General features: G+C 39.4%; 1 protein-coding gene across 1 annotated transcript; it reads right to left on the minus strand.

Moving 5' to 3' along the window:
* Positions 1 to 7,831: 7,831 nt before the first annotated feature.
* stmn1a (stathmin 1a) lies at positions 7,832 to 20,824 on the minus strand. Its single transcript, XM_036562603.1, has 5 exons — positions 20,760 to 20,824; positions 18,802 to 18,853; positions 15,523 to 15,695; positions 11,123 to 11,314; positions 7,832 to 7,918 (listed from the first exon to the last, which is right to left on the minus strand). Exons 2-5 carry the CDS (start codon positions 18,812 to 18,814, stop codon positions 7,850 to 7,852), a joined length of 447 nt encoding a protein of 148 aa, XP_036418496.1. The 5' UTR covers positions 18,815 to 18,853; positions 20,760 to 20,824; the 3' UTR covers positions 7,832 to 7,849.
* Between the last annotated feature and the right edge of the window lie 3,180 nt (positions 20,825 to 24,004).

Below are 24,004 nucleotides of genomic sequence, written 5' to 3' on the forward strand. Positions count from 1 at the left end.
ATCTGTTTGATTACATAAATCAAAGACATCACTGCTTTGTGATTAAAGTATTTTGTGTGAGTGAAGTGAGCACCACTACCTCATTATGGTGTCATCAGCAGTGTTTGTAGTCAGTTTTGCTTGTAAAAGCTGCATTTCTGTTCCATTTTGTACAACCTGTAATGTGCAGCACTTCCAGTTCATTGTTAACTATCGGCTTTTATTTCAAACTGCAGAGGGCGCTCTCAGCACTTTTCTTAAGCCAAGCTTTTTCTTACAGTTTTAATAAAACATGAATAAAACTACTGAGTAGAATAAGAACAAAAAGATAAAGTGGAAAACGATGCTAAAACAGTAATAGTCATGATAAAATGATAAAATATTAAAATAAGAGGGCTCGAGTGGAGTTCATTAATCATACGCTTTGAACACGATGGGAGATTCAAACATACGTCTGTGAGTCACTAAAGATCAACATTTCTCAATTCTCTCAGTGAAGCTGCGTCCAGAATCTCTTAAAGTTACTGCTTGTTCTTTCTGATCCTTCATCCGTGACCCGGAAACCGATTTCGTTACGCCATCTTACCAGCCGTTAAAATAGCAGCTTCAACACAGCCGGTTTATGAGGAGTCTGGCCTCTTCCTATTTCCCCCGTTATATCAAAAACAGGACTGCTGAACAGCAGAGGGCACCGGCGAGCGAGTCCTCAATGAATGGGGTGAATGAAGCTAAACGGCTAAAAATGAAAAGTTAAAATAGTTTCTAATCACTCAGAACTTTCATTTAATTTTAGAAAGTAGAAGGATGAGTTTCACTAAAACAGCAAAGAAAACTCACCTGTATGTTTCCTTTTTATACAGCCAACAGACGCTGACATTACTGCTACTGAGCGCTGATTGGCTAGCATTACTGCTACTGAGCGCTGATTGGTTAGCATTACTGCTACTGAGCGCTGATTGGTTAGCATTACTGCTACTGAGCGCTGATTGGCTAGCATTACTGCTACTGAGCGCTGATTGGCTAGCATTACTGCTACTGAGCGCTGATTAGTTAGCATTACTGCTACTGAGTGCTGACTGGCTAGCATTACTGCTACTGAGCGCTGATTAGTTAGCATTACTGCGACTGAGTGCTGATTAGTTAGCATTACTGCTACTGAGTGCTGATTGGTTAGCATTACTGCTACTGAGCGCTGATTGGTTAGCATTACTGCTACTGAGTGCTGACTGGCTAGCATTACTGCTACTGAGCGCTGATTGGCTAGCATTACTGCTACTGAGCGCTGATTGGTTAGCATTACTGCTACTGAGCGCTGATTGGTTAGCATTACTGCTACTGAGCGCTGATTGGTTAACATTACTGCTACTGAGCACTGATTGGTTAACATTACTGCTACTGAGCACTCACTCGTTGGCATTACTGCTACTGAGCGCTGACTGGTTAACATTACTGCTACTGAGTGCTGATTGGTTGACATTATCGCTACTGAGCGCTGATTGGTTAGCCATTACTGCTACTGAGTGCTGACTGGTTAGCATTACTGCTACTGAGCACTCATTGGTTGGCATTACTGCTACTGAGCGCTGATTGGTTGCCATTACTGCTACTGAGTGCTGATTGGTTGGTGAGTAGAGCTGCTCATTGGCTGTTCGCGCTCAATGACATCATGAACATACATGAGGCACCGTTTTAAACTCCTATAACTCGAGTTTAAAAGCTCTTAAAAATATAACAGCATTGTTAAAATGTTTTATGCTGCTCTGTGTTCAGGAAGTGAATGTATTCTTTTATATTAAAAATGTTTAAGCATGTATAAACTATAATTTTGCTCAAAAACCCTTTTATTTTGGACTGAGCGCCCTCTAGCGTTTGAGAAAGCCGGAAGACATTACATAGTGGTAATTCATCTCTCTACAAGTTCTCTGGCTTCAAGATACACGAGTGTCTTTTAGAGATTTTAGAGTGACATCACTGCAGACACACCCAGAGAGGACAGACAGACACAGAGCGATCCAGGTACACTTTAAATTCTGTGTTTTCTTTGTGGTCATGTTCTCTGTGTTGTGGACTTTATACTTTCTGTAAAATAAAATAAAATAAAATAAAAAACTTGGAAAATCATATATGAATCAGCTGGCTCTGTGCAGCAGCTGTGATTGGATACAGGGAGAATTAGGGGTGGGCTTTCAAGCAAACATTGTGATAGGCTCAGTTTTATCACTGTATCATTAAAAATATACATAAATATACAGAGATACAGTCTGTGCAGCTGCACATGAAGTTATTCTCCAATTTAGTACATTAAGAACAGTTAAGGTGCTTTTTATCCGCTTTGTGCTCCCAGGGTGAGACAAACGCAGTCTAATCAATCCGTGATCAGTATTGCTGTTGTGATGATTTAGTAACTTGTGTAATGCTGCCCCCAAGTGGCCACATTGTGCTGCTGGAGAAAACTTTTATATGTTGAGATACACCGGTCAGGCATAACATTCTGACCACCTCCTTGTTTCTACGCTCATTGTCCACTTTATCAGCTCCAGTAGTTCTACAGTTACAGACTGTAGTCCATCTGTTTCTCTGATACTTTATTAGCCCCCTTTTACCCTGTTCTTCAGTGGTCAGGACCCCCATGGACCCTCACAGAGCAGGTACTGTTTGGGTGGTGGGTCATTCTCAGCACTGCAGTAACACTGACGTGGTGGTGGTGTGTTAGTGTGTGTCGTGCTGGTCTGAGTGGATCAGACACAGCAGTGCTGCTGGAGTTTTTAAACACTGTGTCCACTCACTGTCCACTCTATTAGACACTCCTACCTCATCAGCCCACCTTGTAGATGTAAAGTCAGAGACGATAGCTCATCTGCTGCTGCAGTTTGTGTTGGTCATCCTCTAGTCCTTCATCAGTGGTCACAGGACGCTGTTGGCTGGATATTTTTGGTTGGTGGACTATTCTCAGTCCAGCAGTGACACTGAAGTGTTTAAAAACTCCAGCAGCACTGCTGTGTCTGATCCACTCAGACCAGCGCAACACACACTAACACACCACCACCACGTCAGTGTTACTGCAGTGCTGAGAATGATCCACCACCCAAACAGTACCTGCTCTGTGAGGGTCCATGGGGATCCTGACCACTGAAGAACAGGGTAAAAGGGGGCTAACAAAGTATCAGAGAAACAGATGGACTAGTCTGTAACTGTAGAACTACAAAGTGCACCTATATAGTAAGTGGAGCTGATAAAATGGACAATGAGCGTAGAAACAAGGAGGTGGTCAGAATGTTACGCCTGATTGGTGGGTCTCTTACTGTATATGAATTATACTGTACGTTGCGCTACTACAGGGTTTAATTACATGTTGATGCACTGGATACAATTACCACTGACATTACATGGCAATAAAAGAATCAATCAAATTCTATCACTACAGTAATATAGTGACAAACCTTAATGTATAACAACCGGGGGTGGGGGTGGGGGGGTAGCCAAGGGGTGGGCAGCACAAAGCAAGGCTGCCCTTCTGGCCATCCCGTTATGGAAAGTGAGAATCAGGCATCATCAATAAAGCATCAATTAAGCTTTATGGTGAAAATCTCTCATCGGGGTCGTTCCAATCAGTTATCAGAGTCTGCTGGTGCTGCATTTAATAGTGTGATTTGATGAGTAAACATATGGAGAGGAATTCGTGCCGAATCGAAAAGCAAATCATACAGTGAAAAAAAAAAGAAATGTGAACTGCAATGCACACATGAAGCACTTTTTCATAGTGACGTGCAGAACAAAATCTAAAACAAAGCCTCTATTAAATTGTTTTCACATCACTTAACCTTTTTAAAAATAATATGTGAGGATCTGCATTTTAAAAATGCCAGATTCGTGTCAGAAATTAATACAATCTGGCATTTTTAAAATGCAGATCCTCACATATTATTTTTAAAAAGCTTTCCACTGTGCCGTCTTCAAATCGATTCATTTTGGCACGTTTTCCACATGTTACTGTTTAAATGCAATCTCATGTGTGCACTGCATTTCACTCAGCGGTACCGAGCTCTGCTAAAGCCTGAGTAGACTGATAAATCAATGTGATCGATTATTAATCTCAGCGTTACTGAGCTCTGCTAAAGCCTGAGTAGACTGATAAATCAATGTGATCAGTTATTAATCTCAGTGTTACTGAGCTCTGCTAAAGCCTGAGTAGACTGATAAATCAATGTGATCGGTTATTAATCTCAGCGTTACTGAGCTCTGCTAAAGCCTGAGTAGACTGATAAATCAATGTGATCGGTTATTATCTCAGCGTTACTGAGCTCTGCTAAAGCCTGAGTAGACTGATAAATCAATGTGATCGGTTATTAATCTCAGCGTTACTGAGCTCTGCTAAAGCCTGAGTAGACTGATAAATCAATGTGATCAGTTATTAATCTCAGCGTTACTGAGCTCTGCTAAAGCCTGAGTAGACCGATAAATCAATGTGATCAGTTATTAATCTCAGCGTTACTGAGCTCTGCTAAAGCCTGAGTAGACTGATAAATCAATGTGATCAGTTATTAATCTCAGTGTTATTGAGCTCTGCTGAAGTCTGAATCACACCGCTGCACAATTAATAGTCAAATTTGCAAGATTTTCTTTTTGCTATATGATGAATTGACAGTGGGATTATGGGAGCAGTGGTGAACTCAAACAGGTCATAAAAGCCAAAATAATGTTGAGAATTTAAAATAAGTGAATTTTTTTATAAAACATTAAGAGAAGAATTACAAGAAACAGTCAACCAGTTACAGTGAGGAACAGAGTGAATTAAAGATTATAACAGCAGCCGTTTTCCTCGTGTGCCAGTACTGTAAATATAGACTTTATATTCTGAACACTGAGCTTAAAGTAGCTCCTCCTGTTTTTTTGCACGGCCATTAGAGACACTACAGTTTAAACAGAAAACTTGTGAAATGCTTCACCTCTCAGCACTACTGACCAGCTCCAATGTCGGATTTGGAAACGTTGGCCCATATTTATCAAACTTAACAGAATAAGAACACAAATCTAGGGTCAGCTTACAAAATAAAATGACATAAAACCTGATGAAACGATCTTAGATCAGTGTTCTTACTGTGAAATGCTTAATAAATAAGGCCCTTCTTCTCAAACTACTGAAAACCAAAACCAATTTAACTCTAATGTAAATAAACCCCTCAGTCACCTCCAGCCTCTATCCACTAGAGGGAGACAAACATCATTATATCAACAGGTTCTTCAAAAATCCAGTTTGGTTGTAAAGTAAACCTTAACGAATCAGAATGAGAAACGTATCCAGAACCAGTTAGAAGTTTTAACACACCTACTTATAAAAAGATTTTCTTTGTTTTCACTTTTTTCCACAATGAAACCTTCCAGCCATCAAACTACCTTCTACACTCTTAAAAAGATGGTTCTTCAAGGGTTCTTTAGAAGACAATAGTCAAGCTTAGATTGAGAATGTGTTGTATATGGCTCTATACAGAATCTTTCTGAAAACAGTTCCATATCACATCAATAGGGTTCTGCTATTATAACCTTATACATCACATTCTCTATCAATCTAGAAAATAAGAACACTTCACCATGCAAAGAACCATTTAAGCATGAAATTGTCCTGTGTAGTACCCATGGTTCAATATAGAACCACCACCTTTACTGAAGAACCCTTGAAGAACCATCTTTTTTTATTCTGATGCAGATTTATGCACTCGGTGTTCTTTCACGCAGCACTGCAAGGAGACACCAGAGACGATTCTGCTGCTGCTCAAAACCTCGTTAGGTATCTTATTTAATCAAAAATCATTTGTTTGAGAAATGAATTCATGAAGAAGCAGCAACTTCACTATTTATATTCGTCTCCGAGACTAATTTCAAATTTAAGTCTGAAGCTTTCGGTCAAAATGTCGTCTGATTATGAAAACATGCTGTGAGCTCTGAGAGTTTCAGGTCCACTCAGGAAGGTCAGTCTCACCAAAACAAGAATGTTTAAGACCTACAGTCGTGTGCAAAAGTTTGAACACCCTGGTCAACATGCTTTATTAAGTGAAATTGAGTTTAAAGACCCGTATCTCACATTTGTCTATTTCCCCCCCTTGAGGTTGACGTCTGACCTGTTTTATGTGCCAAAACAGTAATAGCCTCCTCCGACTGGACACTTTAAAATCTAACATTTGGTTATAAAACTCTGCCACATCTTAATACAGCATGCTTCAAAACGATTCATCTGATTTCAAAGCGCCATATTTTTACATATTTTTATTCCACTTTTTCCCCCCAGATGAAAACAGTATTCCGTGTCATAAACATGCGCTTATTTGTGTTTTATTTAGTCCAAAAACTGCACTTCAGTCTGTGCAGACAAGTTTGGTCATTTCTGTTTTAAACAAACTAATCTAACTAAACATTAAACTGAATTAATGGTAAATCATCAATAAGGTACATTTCACACATTTTTCTTTAAACTGAGTAATTATGACAGCCCTAACTGTCAATCAGTAAATAAAGCCTAGGAACCAATCACAATCCAATTGAAAGAGGGGGTCATAGAGTTTCTGACCGTCAGTCTGGCAGTGAACCTCCAACAGCTCAGAGCGTTCATCGCTGGTACCAACAGTTCCAAAAAAAAGGTCACCAGCATCACCAGATCTCACAACGCCTGACTTTTTTTCGGTGGGGGTTCGTTAAGGATTCTGTTTATGTGCCACTCCCAACACTGGATCTCCGAAATCGCACTGAAAGAGCCGTGAGTGCAGCGACACCCGACATGCTCAATCCAGTATGGGATGAGTTTGACTATGGTGTTGATGTTGTCTGTACAGCTGGAGGAGGTTCAGACTGAGACCTTGTACAATTACATAATAAACTTTATGATCATTTAAACCATTTACAGTTTACTGCACTGATCTGTAATGATTTACAAGAGAAATAAATCATTTTGAAATCAGATGAATCTTTTTGAATCACGCTGTATTTTGCACATTTGCACTCAATAGATATCTCCATCTCTCTCATATATACATGGAGAAATCTAAATTTTCCACAATGAGCCCTTTAAGCCATGAAGGAAAGCCGACTGGAGTCTGGAGACCTTCAAAATGGAATGAAATGCTGAAACGAGATGCTCGTTAGAGATCTAGAAATCAAAACCAGCAGATGACTTGAAGCAATTTCATTTATTATTTTTTAGTACAAGAGTTAACAAGTTAACCGTCCAAGTGTATTGCTCTTTTTGCGTTCCACGCGTAGAACCGAGCCCTCCGCCGGGATGGCGCCCCCCACCAGCAGTGAACAGTCATGTGCTTGAGAAACTGACCCACGCTGACCTCCAGCTTCACGAAAGCAAAACGGCAGCAAGAGCAAGAAAGGAAGAAAAAACGAGGAAGAAAAAGTTGCAACGAAGCAGCGAGACTAGCAGTTTCTGGAATAGAGCGAACCTACGCAGAACAGCAGAGTCAGAGAACCCTCAGAACCCCCTGGAAGAACGGGCAGCGAGCTACTGTTAAGTGCTAAAAACAGACGTACGAGCACGTAATCCGAGAGCGAGCGACGTTAAGAGGCGTTAAAGGACCGATGCACAGAGACAGGCTTCCTTAAATGGCACGAGCTCTGCTGACGAAACACAGCGGCAGGAACGAAGATACACATTCAAACAAACGGAGCTCGGACTCGAGGACCGAGAGGAAGGTCAGAGCAGAAAGCCTGACCGTTACGGTACCTACTTCTTCAGAGAGGACAGAAATAAAAGTGAATGCAAATACTGGCCGTCAAAGAAATGAAAAATAAATCTTTGGATTTAAGAGACCCTTTCAAACCCCCCCCACCCCACCCCCCCCCCACTCCACACCCCACCCCCCGATTGTACAGTTCAGTTCTCGCCGTCTCCGACTGCCTCTTTGGTCTCCTTGTTCTTTCGAACCTCTTCCAGCTTCTTATCCTAAAACAAAGAGGCAGAGAGACAAAAACCACATACGTTATTAGTGATCAATCAAGTGATCAGACTTTGATTTCAATTCAAACAAAACGTATGAAATGATCCTGTTATGACAATAATGAAGATGGTTCTTCAGTAAAGAAATGTTCTATATAGAGCCACAAATACTCGAAGGACCCTTCACATGATTAAAGGGTTCTTGCATCATGAAAGATGCAAGAACGTTCTTGGATGGTTCTACAGAGAACCTTTTTTGAAAGGGTTGCATACAGCATCCAAAAGGGCTCTTTTATTGTTATGATGTCAAGGAACTTTTGTTTTTATAGGTTCCATATAACATTATACAACAAACTGCAAAGAACCATTTAATCATGCAAAGGATTTTGTTCACGGTTCTATATTGAACCAATTTTTGCTGAAGAACCCTAAAGAGTCTGTAAAGTCTGACATTGTAACAGCTGAAGAACCTTTTTGGTGCGAAATAGAACCCTTTTCAAAGAGGTTCTACATAGAACCATCTACAGCACATTCTCCATCAATCTAAAGAACCCTTTAACCATGCAAAGGGTACTTGTGTTACATGTTCTATATAGAACCGTTTTCTTTACTAAAGAATCATCTTTAAGTGTGTATAAGCTTGACATTGTAACAATGGAGGACGCTTTTTCAAAATAGTTCTATATAGAACCATCTACGGCACATTCTCCAACCCCTTAATGATGCACAGGGTTCTCTGTGTTACTGGTTCTACATAGAACCACTCCTGGTTCTGAAGAACCATTTTTAAGAGTGTACAACTTCACAGGTTTCAGACAATCAGTAGAAAATTGTCAATAAAAATGCAAAAATGTTAGATGTGTCCAAAATGATAAACTAGGGCTGAAAGACAGTTTTTACATTTTAACATCTAAATTGCAACTCATGAGGGCGCAATTTTCATTAACTATAATCTACATTATCAAAAACACTGTCTTCAGTTTTAAGTGTGGAAATTTAACATTAACATTAACACAGACCTGTGAACTGCCTGTAGATCATCAGATCCAACCAGACCTCTGTGTTGTGACATCACAACCACAACCACACTACGTTCAGGGGTCGAGCCTCAAGCAAAACACAAAAAAAAAGTGCACATTCTGCTCTTCTTGGCCCCAAAAAACAGGCCTGAAACTTATTTTATACAAAATATTTGCAATTTTAATTGAAGTCACAACATTTGCCAGAAAAATTAGATATTTCCCCCAAATCGTTCAGCCCTGTGATGAACAGAGCTGTAGAAGATGGTATAAGTTATCATAACAGATAATACATGATTCCAAACTTTTCAATATTTAAAAAGAAATATTATAGTCCCGCAGGAGAAACTTTTAGGCACTTAAGTGCATTGTTTAAAATCATTCATCTGAGCAACTAATTTATCTTTGCTTGCAAAACCACCACATCATTAGAATAGAAGAAGATTTAAAAGTAGTAATCTTTTTTCAAATAAATTTAAATAAGATCGGTTCCAGATTTTGGCTGGAGGTGTCCAGACATCACGTGTTTATTATTTATTCCACCAGCAGCCGCCGATTTAATATAATGAAATATTGATCACATAAAGTAGGTATTAGATGAGAATTACAGATAATACTGGACTTCAAGGAGAGAGCAGGACATGGATAAATGAACATACTGAATGTAGAGCTGGGCGATATGGCCAAAAATGCTATCACGATAAACAAAATTCATATTGTTTGATATCGATACATATCGCAATAAATGTCAAATCATTATTTCTTTTATGTTTGAAGGCTGATTTTTGCTCCTGGGTGGTTAATTACTGTTTTAAACTATCCTTTATGGTCGGAACACAACAAACACTCACCAACCAGGGGAACATTTCACAGATCTGTCATGGGAGAGTGGGCAGAGTGTCTGCTGAGCTGTTTTTACCAGCTGGAAAAGCACGGCTATTTTGTAATAGTCATAATTTAAGAAAGAAAACAGATTATTTTTAGCTGGTGCCGAGCGCTCGGCTACCCCGCTACACATGACATCACGGTATTCAGACACCAGCTAGACGACTGGATTTCTCTATACTATCGCAGTAGTTTAAGTGGTGAACCGCAAAATATCAACACCAGACAAACAGAGTCCGACTTTTAGGTATGTTTAAACTGAAAGCGGTGCTTTTGTGTCGTGTTTGATCTACAGTATCATCAGTTCTCCAGCTACCCTGGAAAGCTAGTGCTCTCCCGCTCTCCACTGCCGCACAGCTTCCTCAGGTTACTTTCGTTTAAATCAGGGCTGTAATTTACATGAACCACTTCTTTCTTTCACTCTCGTTGCTTGTGAATGCACTAATATAAAATCAGACTGAGCAGTTACAGTGCTGTAGTTGTGAGGATGGTGATTTAACGCTGCTAAAGCTGTTAGGATGTTAGTAAAGAGGTGAGGTCACTGTAGGTCAGTACAGTTACACCACTGACCTCATCACTCACACTCGGTCACAGGAGATCAGATCGCCGGTCCCTCCGCTCAAACAGGAAATGTATAACTCCACGTTTCAGCCGTTGCTAAAGACTCATCTTACTCGTGGCCCCCTCCCTCTCTAATCATGTCGAAAAACTCGGAAGTGCGCCCTCTCCTGGCGACAGCGGAGTAGCGTCGCTTTCCTTGCAGTAGAAAACACCACCAAGGCTTTCGCTGAATGTGGAAGTGTGAGAATGGTGAACATTTATCGAACGTCGTATCGCTCTATCGAGGAAAAGTTATAACGCGATAATTATTGTTATCGTTTTATCGCCCAGCCCTAACTGAATACAAATCATTACTTATTGTATTAATACTGTTTATAGTTCTTTTAACATTAATGTTCAAGTAAATAACACTTAATGCCCAGATTAACAGCTTTTATATTCCACTCAGACGAAAACAGTATTCTGTGTCATAAACAATCGCTTATTTGTGTTTTATTTAGTCCAAAAACTGCACTTCAGTCTGTGCAGACAAGTTTGGTCATTTCTGTTTTAAACAAACTAATCTAACTAAACATTAAACTGAATTAATGGTAAATCATCAATAAAGGTACATTTCACACATTTCTTTCTTTAAACTGAGTAATTATGACAGCCCTAACTGTCAATCAGTAAATAATTAAAGCGCTGAACCAGGTCAGCGGGTCAGGGTCAGGGTTAGGGTTAGGTCAGCGCTCTGCTCGAGTACCTTCTCCTTAAACTTCTCGTTCATAGCTGCCATTATCGCCGTGCGGTTCTCCTTGTTGGCCTCCATTTTCTGGTTCAGCTTCTCTTCTGCCATCTTGCTGAAGTTATTGTTCTCCTCCACGGCTTTCTGCTGCACCACCTTCTCGTGCTCACGTTTCTCAGCCAAGTGCTTCAGAACCTCGGCTTCGTGGGACTGAAGAGGAGAGAAATCACATGATTCAGGCTTTAAAGGAGAGACAGACTGAACAGAGCGTCACACACAGACACAGGATGCTTAAAGTGCACTTAGAGGGTTCTTCAGTAAAGGAAGTGGTTCTATATAGAACCATGAGCAATCTCTTTTGCATGCTTAAAGGGTTCTTTGCATCCTGAAAGGATTCTTCAGATTGACAAAAGTGCTATAGATGGTTCTAGAGAACCTTTTCGAAGAGGGTTCAATACAGCAGCAAACAAGGTTATGCTACTGTATAAAAGCTTGACATGCTAACAATAGAAGAACCCTTTTCGGTTCTATATTGAACCATTTGCCGAGTTGAACAGCTGCCCATCCTGCTGCTGATGCTGCTGCCTCTGCTGCCTTGATCGGGTGCCACTGCTCACCGTGCAAACCTCACCCCCACAACCTGACCCCACTGATGCTGCTGCTGCATGTACTGAACTATTCAAATTAATTGTTTCCTTCACCTTTTACCCTGTTTTTGTACTATAATACTTTATACTAACAATGTTTACTATCCGGTGTCGACCAGAGGAGGATGGGTTCCCCTTCTGAGTCTTGGTTCCTCTCAAGGTTTCTTCCTGTTTCTCTTAGGGAGTTTTTCCTTGCCACTGTCGCCACTGGCGATGCTCATGGGGGCTCAGACCCGGATTTCTTTTCTTTCTGTAATGCTGATTTCCTTGTAAAGCTGCTTTGTGACAACACCTGTTGTAAAAAGCGCTATATAAATAAACTTTACTTACTTACTTCCTTCCATCCACAGCACATTCTCCATCAATCTGAAGATCTAAGAACCCTTTAATCATGCAAAACATTCTTGGTTCTATAAAGGAACCATTTACTTTATTAAAGAACCCCCTTAAGAGCCATCTTTACATGTTCAGTATGCCAAATATTTAATATAAATCATTAGTGTTCAGTATTTTTACTATAATTATTTTACTTTTTAATTTTACTATTATCAGATAAATAAAGAACCAGTGCTACACTTAAAATCATCAAAAACTGAATACAATGATTTATATTCAGTATTTGATACTGTTTTGCACCAAATCCAGTTAAACTGACTAATATTGTCTCTTTATAATGAAACATGCAAACATGGTCAGTGTCTACAAGCACTGGCGATAAACAGCATATTCAGAAAAGCATATTTATCACAATAACCATATACACAGTCATATCGCCCAGCCCTACACAGCATAATACAGTAACAGAAGACATGTATTGCTTTTTAGCCGCATTAGCCTCATAGCTTGAGCTCAAAGCCAAACACTGACACCTGATGAACGACGCTTCAGAGAAGAAAACTTTGGCTTTTGGCAAAAACATCGTGCTTTTCTCACTCAAGCTCCGCCCACAGAGGTCTCCTCCATAGCTACTGCTGCGAGGTCGGACACGCTTCACTGAGCGCTGGTTTAAATTTGGTACATAATGTTCAGTTTCCAGTTTAATGCTGAACAGGAGTTTCTCGTTATGCTGAACTGGATTATCACCAAAGCTTCCATCTCACAACAGCAGCTACAAAAGAACATTTGAGGGCGGAGCCTGGATACATCAGTTGAAGTCGCAGGGGACCAAATTCAGGGCTGTCTTTCTAAGTAGATTAACGATCTTGTTAGCACAAAATAAGTATATAGACAAAGCACTGTGAATCACTTTCCCATGTTCAACTGGTTATGTATTTAGTCAAAATTCACCTCTTACAATAAAACAAGCAATCCAGTCAGCTCATCTGTTTGTTCAGCCGACCACTAGAGGGCGATATGCCGATACTTCAAGCAATTCACGATACATGATGTTACAATATTGATCTTTTCAGACAACTGATCAGATTTAAGAAACACAAACAAAAAAGAAGCAGTAGTGCTAGATTTAATTAAAAAATAAACAATTAAAAACCCACATTAAGATATAAATACAATGATCTATATTAAATAATTTGCATACTGCACACCAAGAAAAGGATGGTTTTTCAGAGATTCTTTATTAAAAATAATAATAAAAATAAAAAAGGGAGGCTCTACAGTTCTCCATATGACCACTCAGAGAACCGTTTAGATAATTAAAGTGTTCTTAGCATGGTGACATGGTTCTTGAGATTGATGGAGAATGTGTTTTATATGGTTCTATAAAGAACAGTTATAAAAGAGTTCTATATAGCATCAAAAGGGTTCTTCTATTGTGACGATGTTATGCCTGTAACAATAGAAGAACCCTTTTTGGTGCTGTATAAAACAAAGGTTCTATATAGAACCATCTACTAAAGAACCCTTAAAGAACCATCATTAGGAGTGTGCTGAACTAAATCCAGTTAAACAGGACTAATATTTTGCTCTTATTACAATGAAACATGCAGCTGCTCAGCATCAAGTACTGACGATAAACACGACATTCAGAAAAGCATATATAATATATAATTATCACAATATTGGTATATTAATTTTGCCTGGCCCTCCCTGGATGCAGATCTGGCAGTAAATAAGAACCTTCTTTATACGTTCTCAATATAAACGTTTATGTTTAGTGTGTATCGTTATTAATATGTATCGTTATCATAATTGTCACAATAAAACATGCTTTTCTGAGCATATTCAATACTTGTAGAGTCGACAGTGGGGACAGTCTGACATGACCTGAGTAAGCAGAACCCATTTCACTCTGACTGCTGTGTTTAGTTCTGCTGGACTGATGGCTGTCCATCACCCTGCTCTTTAACCTCTATTTAACCTTGTTTTTCCATCTGAATTTTCATGCCCAAATCATAAGGCAAATTTTTCAGTAACTGCATGAAATAAATGTAAATGAGGTTTTTTTGTAAAAGTTCCCTTCAAATTAACAGAAAATGTGTTTTATGATCATAAACATAATGCTACACTGATCAGGCAGAACATTCTGACCACCTCCTTGTTTCTACGCTCATTGTCCATTTTATCAGCTCCACTTACTATATAGGTGCACTTTGTAGTTCTACAGTTACAGACTGTAGTCCATCTGTTTCTCTGATACTTTGTTAGCCCCCTTTTACCCTGTTCTTCAGTGGTCAGGAGCCCCATGGACCCCCACAGAGCAGGTACTATTTGGGTGGTGGGTCATTCTCAGCACTGCAGTAACACTGACGTGGTGGTGGTGTGTTAGTGCGTGTTGCGCTGGTCTGAGTGGATCAGACACAGCAGTGCTGCTGGAGTTTTTAAACACTGTGTCCACTCACTGTCCACTCTATTAGACACTCCTACCTTGTAGATGTAAAGTCAGAGACGATAGCTCATCTGCTGCTGCACAGTTTGTGTTGGTCATCCTCTAGTCCTTCATCAGTGGTCACTGGACGCTGCCCACAGGACGCTGCTGGCTGGATATTTTTGGTTGGTGGACTATTCTCAGTCCAGCAGCGACACCGAGGTGTTTAAAAACTCCAGCAGCACTGCTGTGTCTGATCCACTCAGACCAGCGCAACACACACTAACACACCACCACGTCAGTGTTACTGCAGTGCTGAGAATGATCCACCACCCAAATAGTACCTGCTCTGTGAGGGTCCGTGGGGGTCCTGACCACTGAAGAACAGGGTAAAAGGGGGCTAACAAAGTATCAGAGAAACAGATGGACTACAGTCTGTAACTGTAGAACTACAAAGTGCACCTATAGAGTAAGTGGAGCTGATAAAATGGACAATGAGCGTAGAAACAAGGAGGTGGTCATAATGTTATGCCTGATCAGTATAGATGCCTACAATTTACTGCTGAAAGCCAAAAATCTTAGATGCTCTTTCTATTTTTTATTAAAAAACAATTTTTACAGAGCAGATCACTGAAAAGACGCCATCTGAGTTCAGCTTCTTTTGTTATAGTTTTAAAATTACATCACCCATCTATTTGACTGGAAAGAAGACAGTTACAGCTCTCATACGACCCCCACCTTTAGAATGAAGCTTACAAAATATGAAAGTTATGAAGTAAATAATGAAGTACGTTTTTTAAGGAGTCCTCAGACCGATTTGATAAATGGTTTTTAAGCAGTTTTATTATATTTCTATCCTGTTTTTTTTACTAAAACTCACTTTCTGTACTACACAAACACTAATACTCCACACTGTGTCTGCTGGGACTTTAAAGCACCAACGTGAGCATCTTCCTGAAACGCTGACTAGCAGTTCTACACTCAGATCAGACCCCAGTGAGACGCACCTTGCGCCGCTCCTCGGCCGCCTCCAGCTTCCTCTGGATCTCCTCCAACGACAAATCCTTCTTCTTCGGCGGAGAGAGCGGGAACTCTCCTTTGGCATCTGGGGCAGGACTACCCAGAATGACCTCAAAGGCCTGGCCAGACGCACGCTTGTCCAGCTCCTTCACTTTGATATCTACAGGGTGCAGAAGAGGAACAAAGCCTTAAGATTCACACAGTATGTAACCTGTATTTATGATGTGTCATGTTCTTTTGCTACTGCTGCACCTAAATTTCCTTTTAGGGATCAAAGCACATCAATCCGTCTGTCTCCAGACACTTCTATACACGCCAGAGTGAAGAAGGGATGCACAATGATATTGGACTCATATCGGCAGGTAATAAACAAAAATAGTTTAAAATTTTAAATATTTTAAATTGATGTACTGTCTTCACTGTATTCACTTTAATGCATTTGTATCCCTACAGAAAATAATAATAATAATAATAATAATAATAATAAAAAATCATCTTTCATTGAATGTGCAGTTTAGCAGTTAAGTGCTTAACAGTGTAAAGTAATAACAAAAGAAAATTACAATGAAAAATTTAATAACATGACTGTGATGAAAAAACACAGAAATTAAAAGGGGAAAAAATAGCTGAATGCTAAAGTGAAGAAATATCTGTGCTATTTATTAAAATATTTGACAAATTAACATGTTCCAGATTTCTCCGACGCTAATGCAGGAGGATCTGGTGCCAGTTTAAACATTTATAAAATGTTTATGTACTGAAATCCATATCTAAAATAGGCATTAAAACAAAACAAACTAACAAACAAACAAACAAACAAACAAAACAAAAAAAAAACCTCTACATACTTAAAAAGGGTGATTCTTTAGTAAAGGCTATGGTTCTATTTAGAACCATGAGTTCTGTATAGAACTATGTTATGCTTAAGTGGTTCTCTGCACAGTGAAATGGTTCATTAGACTGATGGAGAATGTTTTGTATATTGTTCTGAATGGAACCTTGAAACTGGTTCTATACAGCACCAAAGGGGGTTCTGCTATTGTTATAATGGCAGGCTTGCAACAACCTAAGAACCCTTTTTTGGCGCTATACTTGGTGCTTTTTTGGTTCTATATAAAACAATATACAGCATTCTCCATTAGTCTGAAGAACCACTTTACTATACAAAAAGCCATTTAAGCATGAAAACATGTTCCTCAAGGGGTCTTTAGTAAAGGCAATGGTTCTGTTTAGAACAATTTCATGCTTAAATGGTTCTCTGCATGGTGAAATGGTTCTTCAGATTGATGGGGAATGTTTTGTATATGGTTCTTTCTTGAACCTTTTTTAAAAAAATGGGTCTACATATGATTAAAAAGGGTTCTTCTGTTGCTACCATGTCAACCAGGTAACAATACAAGAACCCATTTTTGGTGGCTTCTCAAAAAGGTTCTATATAGAACTTTTTACAGCATATTCTCTATAACCATTTCACCATGCCAAGAGGCATTTAAGCATTTTTTGTTAAAAAAAATAATCTAAAATTTTTCAAGTGTTTTTTTACTAAAGGCAATGGTTCTGTTTAGAACCATATTATTTTTTTTTCCATTCTAGAACCTGCTTGAAGTTTCTTATAAACAAACATTTTCTCGACAGGTGAAAACGACGACCACTTCAAGTCAACGTGAGCAGCGTCGTCTTTCCAAGAATCTACACTGTGGTTGATTTGAGAGTGAAAGTGTTGAACATTGTTCAAAATCATCTGAATCACCACAATTATTTCTACATTATGACTGTTACCCTGTTTATTGTTCTGTTAACTGTTCTTGTTTGTCTGTCCTGTATGCCCCCCCCACCTCTCTCAGCTCTCATCACTGTATCTCCTCTCCTGTTAACACTCACTGTGCATCATAACCTGCTGCTGTAAAGACACTTTCACTCTGCACGTTACACTGTAATACTGCTGATACTCCTAGTTATGTTTATACTCACTGTGCTTTTAGACCTCATACCACTCAGCGCTACCATGTAAATACAACAAATCTGTCTCATATGGTATGTAAATATGCAAATAGATATACTTTTATTTCTACTCATACTTTAACCTCATTCTCCAGGGTGTATCTTGGTTTGTCCATCTGAATTTACATGACCAAATTGTAAGGCTAACTATTCAGTAACTGCATGAAATAAATGTAAATTTGTATTTTTTTTTGTAAAAATTCACCCCAAATTAACAGAACATGTTTTATGATCACACATATTGCTATATGCTTACAATTTACTGCTGAAAGCCAAAAATCTTAGACGCTCTTTGTATTATTTTATAAAAATAATGTTTACAGAGCAGATCACTGAAGAGACGCCATCTGTTTATAGTTTATAGCCCAGATTTGTGGAAAAATGGGTCGACTTTCAGTAGAAAAAAATTCAGCTTCTTTTATTATAAGGGTTTAAAATTACATCATCTATTTGACTGGAAAGAAGACAGTTACAGCTCTCAGACGACCCCCACCTTTAGAATGTAGCTTATGAAATATGAAAGTTATGAAGAATATGACGAAGTGCGTTTTGGAACCACCGGTGGTCTCAAGGAGTTGAAGAGGCTACCTTATGTCTATTGTTTTGCATAGTATATGTAAGTTTATGTGAAACTATATGTGTTGCTACTGAAACACTGCAATTTCCCTTCAGGATCAATAAAGTTCTTTCTTTCTTGGTATTTCCTTTCACTTAAAAGGGTGGGACAGGTGGGCAGGATGGCTGGGATGGGAGGGGGATTGACTGTGGGTTGAGGGGGATGGTTGGGTGGTTGTGGTACCACCTCACCTTATATCTATATGATTATTAGTAAATGATGAATTGTGACAGTTTTTCTTTTGCATTTCACTATTAATGTCCCTGTAAAAGGGGGTGATGTGGCCAAGGAATACTGGTCTGGGGATTTTAAAAAAATAATAATAAATAAATAAAAAAATTGTGATTAACACGTGATTTGAGCTTTGTTTTGATCTGTTGTTCTTGTAGATGTGAGAACATTTTGAAAATACCACTGTGAAATTGTGAGGTTAAGGTTAAAATTAGAGCAGGTTTAGAGTGAAAGACAATTATGGTCAATTTAGTAGACATTTAGTTGAATGTAACTTGAAAGTAAGTTAAGTATCTACAAAGCATCTAAAGAGGACGATCCTAATAAAGTCTAACAGTGATGGTCTAAATCAAAGCAGAGGGTAAATCTTGATGCTTTGTTTAAATTTCCAGGCAAATTTGAATGAGTTGTCTCTTACCGTCTGAGGCCATCGTAGCAGAAGAGGGCAGAGTTAGTCTGAAAAATCGAGTCTGAAAAACAGAAGATTTGAGTAAAAACACTGAACATTCAAAACATTTTCAAAACATTCAAAAGCATTGCTGCTATGTGTGCACAAGCACAACAGCACCCTCTAGCGGCTGCTTTGGAAAGTTACAGACAGGGGAGAGAGAGAGAGAGAGAGAGAGAGAGAGAGAGAGAGAGAGAGAGAGAGAGAGAGAGAGAGATTGTTTTTTGCCTGTAACACTGCATTTCACCTTACAATGCACTACATTCTTACTAAAGATGTTCCTCAAAGGCAATGGGTCTCTTTGGAACCATGAGTTCCACATAGTACCATTTCATGCTTAAGTGGCTCTTTGCGTGGTAAAGTGGTTCTTCAGACCGATGGAGAATGTGTTGTGCATATTGTTCTGAATGCAATCTTCTCAAAATCGGTTCTATATAGCACCAAACAGGGTTCTGCTATTGTTCAGATGTCAGGAGTGAAACAACAAAAGAACCCTTTTTGGTGCTTTTTCAAAAAGGTTCTATACAGAACCATACACAGCATATTCCCAGTCAATCTGAAGAACCATTTCACCATGCAAAGAACCATTTAAGCCTTGAATGTGTTTCATACGGTTCTCCATTGAACCTTTTTGGACATGGTTCTACATAGCACCTATAAGGGTTCTTCTAACGTGAATAAGCTTGACATCACAACAATAAAAAGAACTCTTTTTGCTGCTGCAACACATTCTCCATCAATCTGAAGAACCATTTCACCATGCACAGAACCATTTAGAGCATGCACATGGTTCCACATAGAACTCTTGGTTCTAAAAAGAACCGTTACCTTTACTGCAGAACAGCTTAAAAAGTGTAGGATTCAAGAACTGCATTAGCAAAGAGCAGCTGTGCATTCTTACAGTAACATTAGCTCCTCCCCCAACGTGCACTGAAGTTTGGCGCGAGCCGAGAAAAGTGTGAGGTACCCCCCACATCCGCGGGGGCAAAAAGGCGCGCGCGCAAACGCAGGTTACCCGCCTGAAGTGACGTTGCAAGCCCGGTCAAGCGAGCAATTACAAACGGGATGATTGCATATAAAAATAATAGTAAGGTAATAATAATAAACAGCATTAATAACAACACTAAGCGTGGAGTTTAGCAGCATCGAGCAAAAAAAAACGCTGCAGAAAGTGCTCGCACGCGGTGCATCTGCAAGTGCACAGAAACAAACAAAGAACAAAGGCGCACAGGCGGTACCTCGCGCGCAGCTCCGCCTAGTTATTGCTGTTGAGTGCCATGCTTACTCAGAGTTTGCACCCAGCAGCTGAACCGGAGAGCCAGATTAGTGCAGCTATTTTGCAAATAAATGGTGAAAAAATATGCACCATGATGCACGAGGCATGGTTAACGCACGAGGACAATGAAAAAACGAAGCTGAAGTTCACTTATTGGAATTTTCCGTTCCACCTTAAATGGACAGCAGTTCCACCTGAGGAGCCGGAACGCAACAGAATGCAACTGCTGCCGATTTAAGGTGGAACGGAAAATTCCGAAAATGACCCGGCGAATAAGCATCATTAATTAAATTAAATTCAGCATCTTAATTAGACGTGCATGCTGTGGGAGGTAAATAACACCTGAATGAGTTCAAATAACTAAAAAGAATACATAAAATAAATAAAATACTGCAACAGGCTGCTCAAACCGAGGGAAGACAACCGCCCGAGCGGAAAGCAAACCAAGTTCACTGCAAGACAAAGCGGCGCGTGCACCAGACATAAAAGAAAAGCCACGGGAGCAGAGAGCCGCACGCGCCTCATTCAAGCTCATTCAACTCCTTAGCTAACAAAAAGCGCCTGTAACGCGGGAAAACGCGCTCTTCTGCATTTTAAAGCCGCCGAATTCCATCTTCTCTGTGAGCTCGAGCACAATAACAGTCACACCCACCTCACCAACAAACAGCTTGGAGCTCTCTCTCCTGTCTCGCGCCGATTTCTTACCCCATGCATTCTCAATTGGCGCATAAGAAGACCAAACGGAGTGTCGTCACACGGCGTTCTCGGATCCCATTGGCTAGTCGCGTCGACGCCCGAGCGCTTGTGGGAGTTGTAGTTTGTACGCGCCAAACAAGACCACGAGGCATCGCTTTGTTTTGTTTTGTGTCTTTGCTCGAAACTTCATGCTTAAAAATTATGGATGATGTTTAGATAAATAAATTAAAGTCTGTTTGTGCAACAGAGATGATTATTTTATATGCAAATGAGGCCTGTTTTGTATGGTTTATATGACTGACTACATTTCTCCCCTGAGGGCTAACCAGGTTACATAACTGGCTGGTCTTTACTCTCCGTTGAGTCTTATGTGGGCTATTTCAGCTTGAATGGCTTTGTTAAAGGGGGACTCCACCGACTTTTCAAAATTCCTGCCTAACTCTGAGTGCCTTCCTCAGACTGATGGACAATGTGCACCAAAACAGATTTGTCTATAGTCACAAGCTTGACATCATCAACGATAGAAGAACTCTTTTTCTATATAGAACCCTTTTTTGGTGCTTTTTCAAAAACATTCCTAGAACACAGAACCACACACAGCACATTCTCTGTCAATCTGAAGACCCATTTCACCATGCGAGTGCTATTTAAGCATTTAATGTGCTTTATATGGTTCTATTTTGAACCTCTTTGGAAATGGTTCTATCCAGCACCAAAAAGGGTTCTGCTATTGTTATTGGTATTAAAAACATTAAATTTGATTTTTAAACATAAATATTATTGCACGTGATGTTCAAATTTAGCAATTTTTCTCCATAACTGAGTGTGTGAGATGTAAACAGAGTGATTCAGAGAGGTTTGGTGTGAAATGGTTCAGATGTCTTTACAGTGGTGGTGATAGGAACTAGGGGTCGCCATGACTACAACACAGATATAGACATTTTATTTACTATCCAGAACCACCAGTGAACCTACACGAGTCTTCTGAGTTTATATGGAATGTTGATGATGGAAAATAGTGGAAAATCTGAAATAATACGTTTTCTTTGGGGACTATTTTGCCTCACAGTGCCCTGCATGTATCCCTCCACCATGAAGAACTATTCAAAATACACTTTATGCCAAAAGCTTGCATATTCATATTCATAACCACTTTATTTAATAACATAGTAATTCAGATTGGATTGATGTGAAATGGTTAATTGTAGAGAAACTTACAGACTCTGTAAATCTGAAAAAGTGTTCTTAGGGGACTGATTTACATCACGATAGCCTACATGTACATTTCGGCCCTGAACAGATTTGAAAAAATACATTTGAAGCCAAATCCCAATCTCAAAACTATCATAAAACAGTGTCTCAGTCATCAGGCAGTGAATTCATAACCATTTCATGTAGTAACTTTCTGTAAGGGAGCTTTTAGAGGTGGACGTCTGGTTCCTATCACCATCACTGTGAACAGTTCAGACTCTAGAACAGAGCGTTTCACACCAAACCACTCTGAGCGACTCTGTTTACACCTTAACAATTTAACGATACAGAAATTTTGAAAAATCAATGGAATTTCCCTTTAAATCACTTTGACAAAACTTCAAAAGTAAGTCGTTCTTATGACAGGGGACTTTTTTTCTTCCAAGCAGTATAACACTACATAAAAGAAGAAGAAGAAGAAGAAGAAGACATTCATTAACAATGTGATGTAAATGCATATTTTCAGCAGAAACATGTGCTAGTGGGAAAAGCAAGATTTACTTACTAGGATTTCCTGAAATAAGCAATATCTATCCTGATGAAAACAAACAAAGAAAGAAAAAATGAACAAATGAAGTAATTAATAGAATAGAATAGAATAGAATAGAATAGAATAGCTGGTCTAGTGCTGGTTTAGCCGGTCACCCAGCATGGTCATGCTGGTTGATCCTTGCTGTCCAGAGAAAAATATGTCTCCAAAGTGGTGACTTTACCTGAGAGGGCAAAAACATTCTTTACTTTTAATGCAAGTTAATGTAAAGATATTTCACTCCAAGTGATTTTGGAGCTTTGCTATTGTAAAGGGAGCTGGTGTATAATATCCATCTATTCCATCTTATTCCATCCATTTCCATCACGAGATCATACGAGACTCACATCCGGAGTTATGAGCCTATGAAGAGGGGCTGAGATACACGTCATCTGCCTCTCACCGTGTGGGACACGCACAGTAATAAACTGCTTGTTGTTAAATCCATCATAGCATCATACTTACATCTTTTATTAGCTTCTTAGATTATTAGCAATATTATAAAGAGTTGCACAAATTATGTTAAAAAAAATAAATAAACAAACTAGCTGCATAATGAGACCGTTTGGCACCAACCTTGAGAAAATTTGGGCTAAATGTGGGTGGGAACAAAATGAGTGTGACGTTTTTAAAGCAGGGGTGTTCAAACCTTTCATCTTGGTATTCAAATCAAATGTTCAGAAATGTTTCATAACATTACAGCATATTTTGTTACTAATATTATCTATTATTCCCGTTTAGTTCCTCGCTGTCACTGATACAGCTGTGATGTTCACCAACAGTGGTTCCACCTCAAGCGCTGTTTATAGCCCTTGTTAACATGCAAAGTGTCGAGTGAATGCAAATCATCTCGTTATCTAATTGTGTACACAAGTGTTCACGTGTCACCTGACACATTAAATCAGATTCAAACCTTCATCTACATGCGTAGAGAGTCAATGCACGTCGAGGCAGTAGAGAAAAGGCTCGTGCAGCTGTGTTCTGTAGTCTGATCCACGCTGGTGGAATATGGGACAGATTAGATCTGAAAATAGCTCAGCTCTCACCTGTTCAGACAGCAGGTAGTTCACAGACAGAGAAGTCAGAGTTTGTAAAACAAACGATTGAATTTGGGTCTATTTTTAGCTTTTCTGAGTCACTATTGTTGACAGCGCATCAGAACAGCGAAGGTTTGAAACCTTAAAATCTATATTTAGATGCGATGCTCCTTTGTGCTCATCATAGCCTCGAACCAGCTGTCACAGCTGAGCTGCAGTCAGGTAGATTTCAGCCTTTAACACTCAGCAGTTCAGTAAATTCAGGTGTTCACTGGAAAAATGAACAGTAGTCATTTGGAAGGAGTTATTAAAGGGGAACTCCACTGATGTTTTCAAATTTCCAACATAATTAAATGGTTAATCAATCAATCAATTAATCTATCA

This window comes from Colossoma macropomum, unplaced genomic scaffold, assembly GCF_904425465.1.
Source record: "Colossoma macropomum unplaced genomic scaffold, Colossoma_macropomum, whole genome shotgun sequence".
Classification (NCBI taxonomy): domain Eukaryota; kingdom Metazoa; phylum Chordata; class Actinopteri; order Characiformes; family Serrasalmidae; genus Colossoma; species Colossoma macropomum.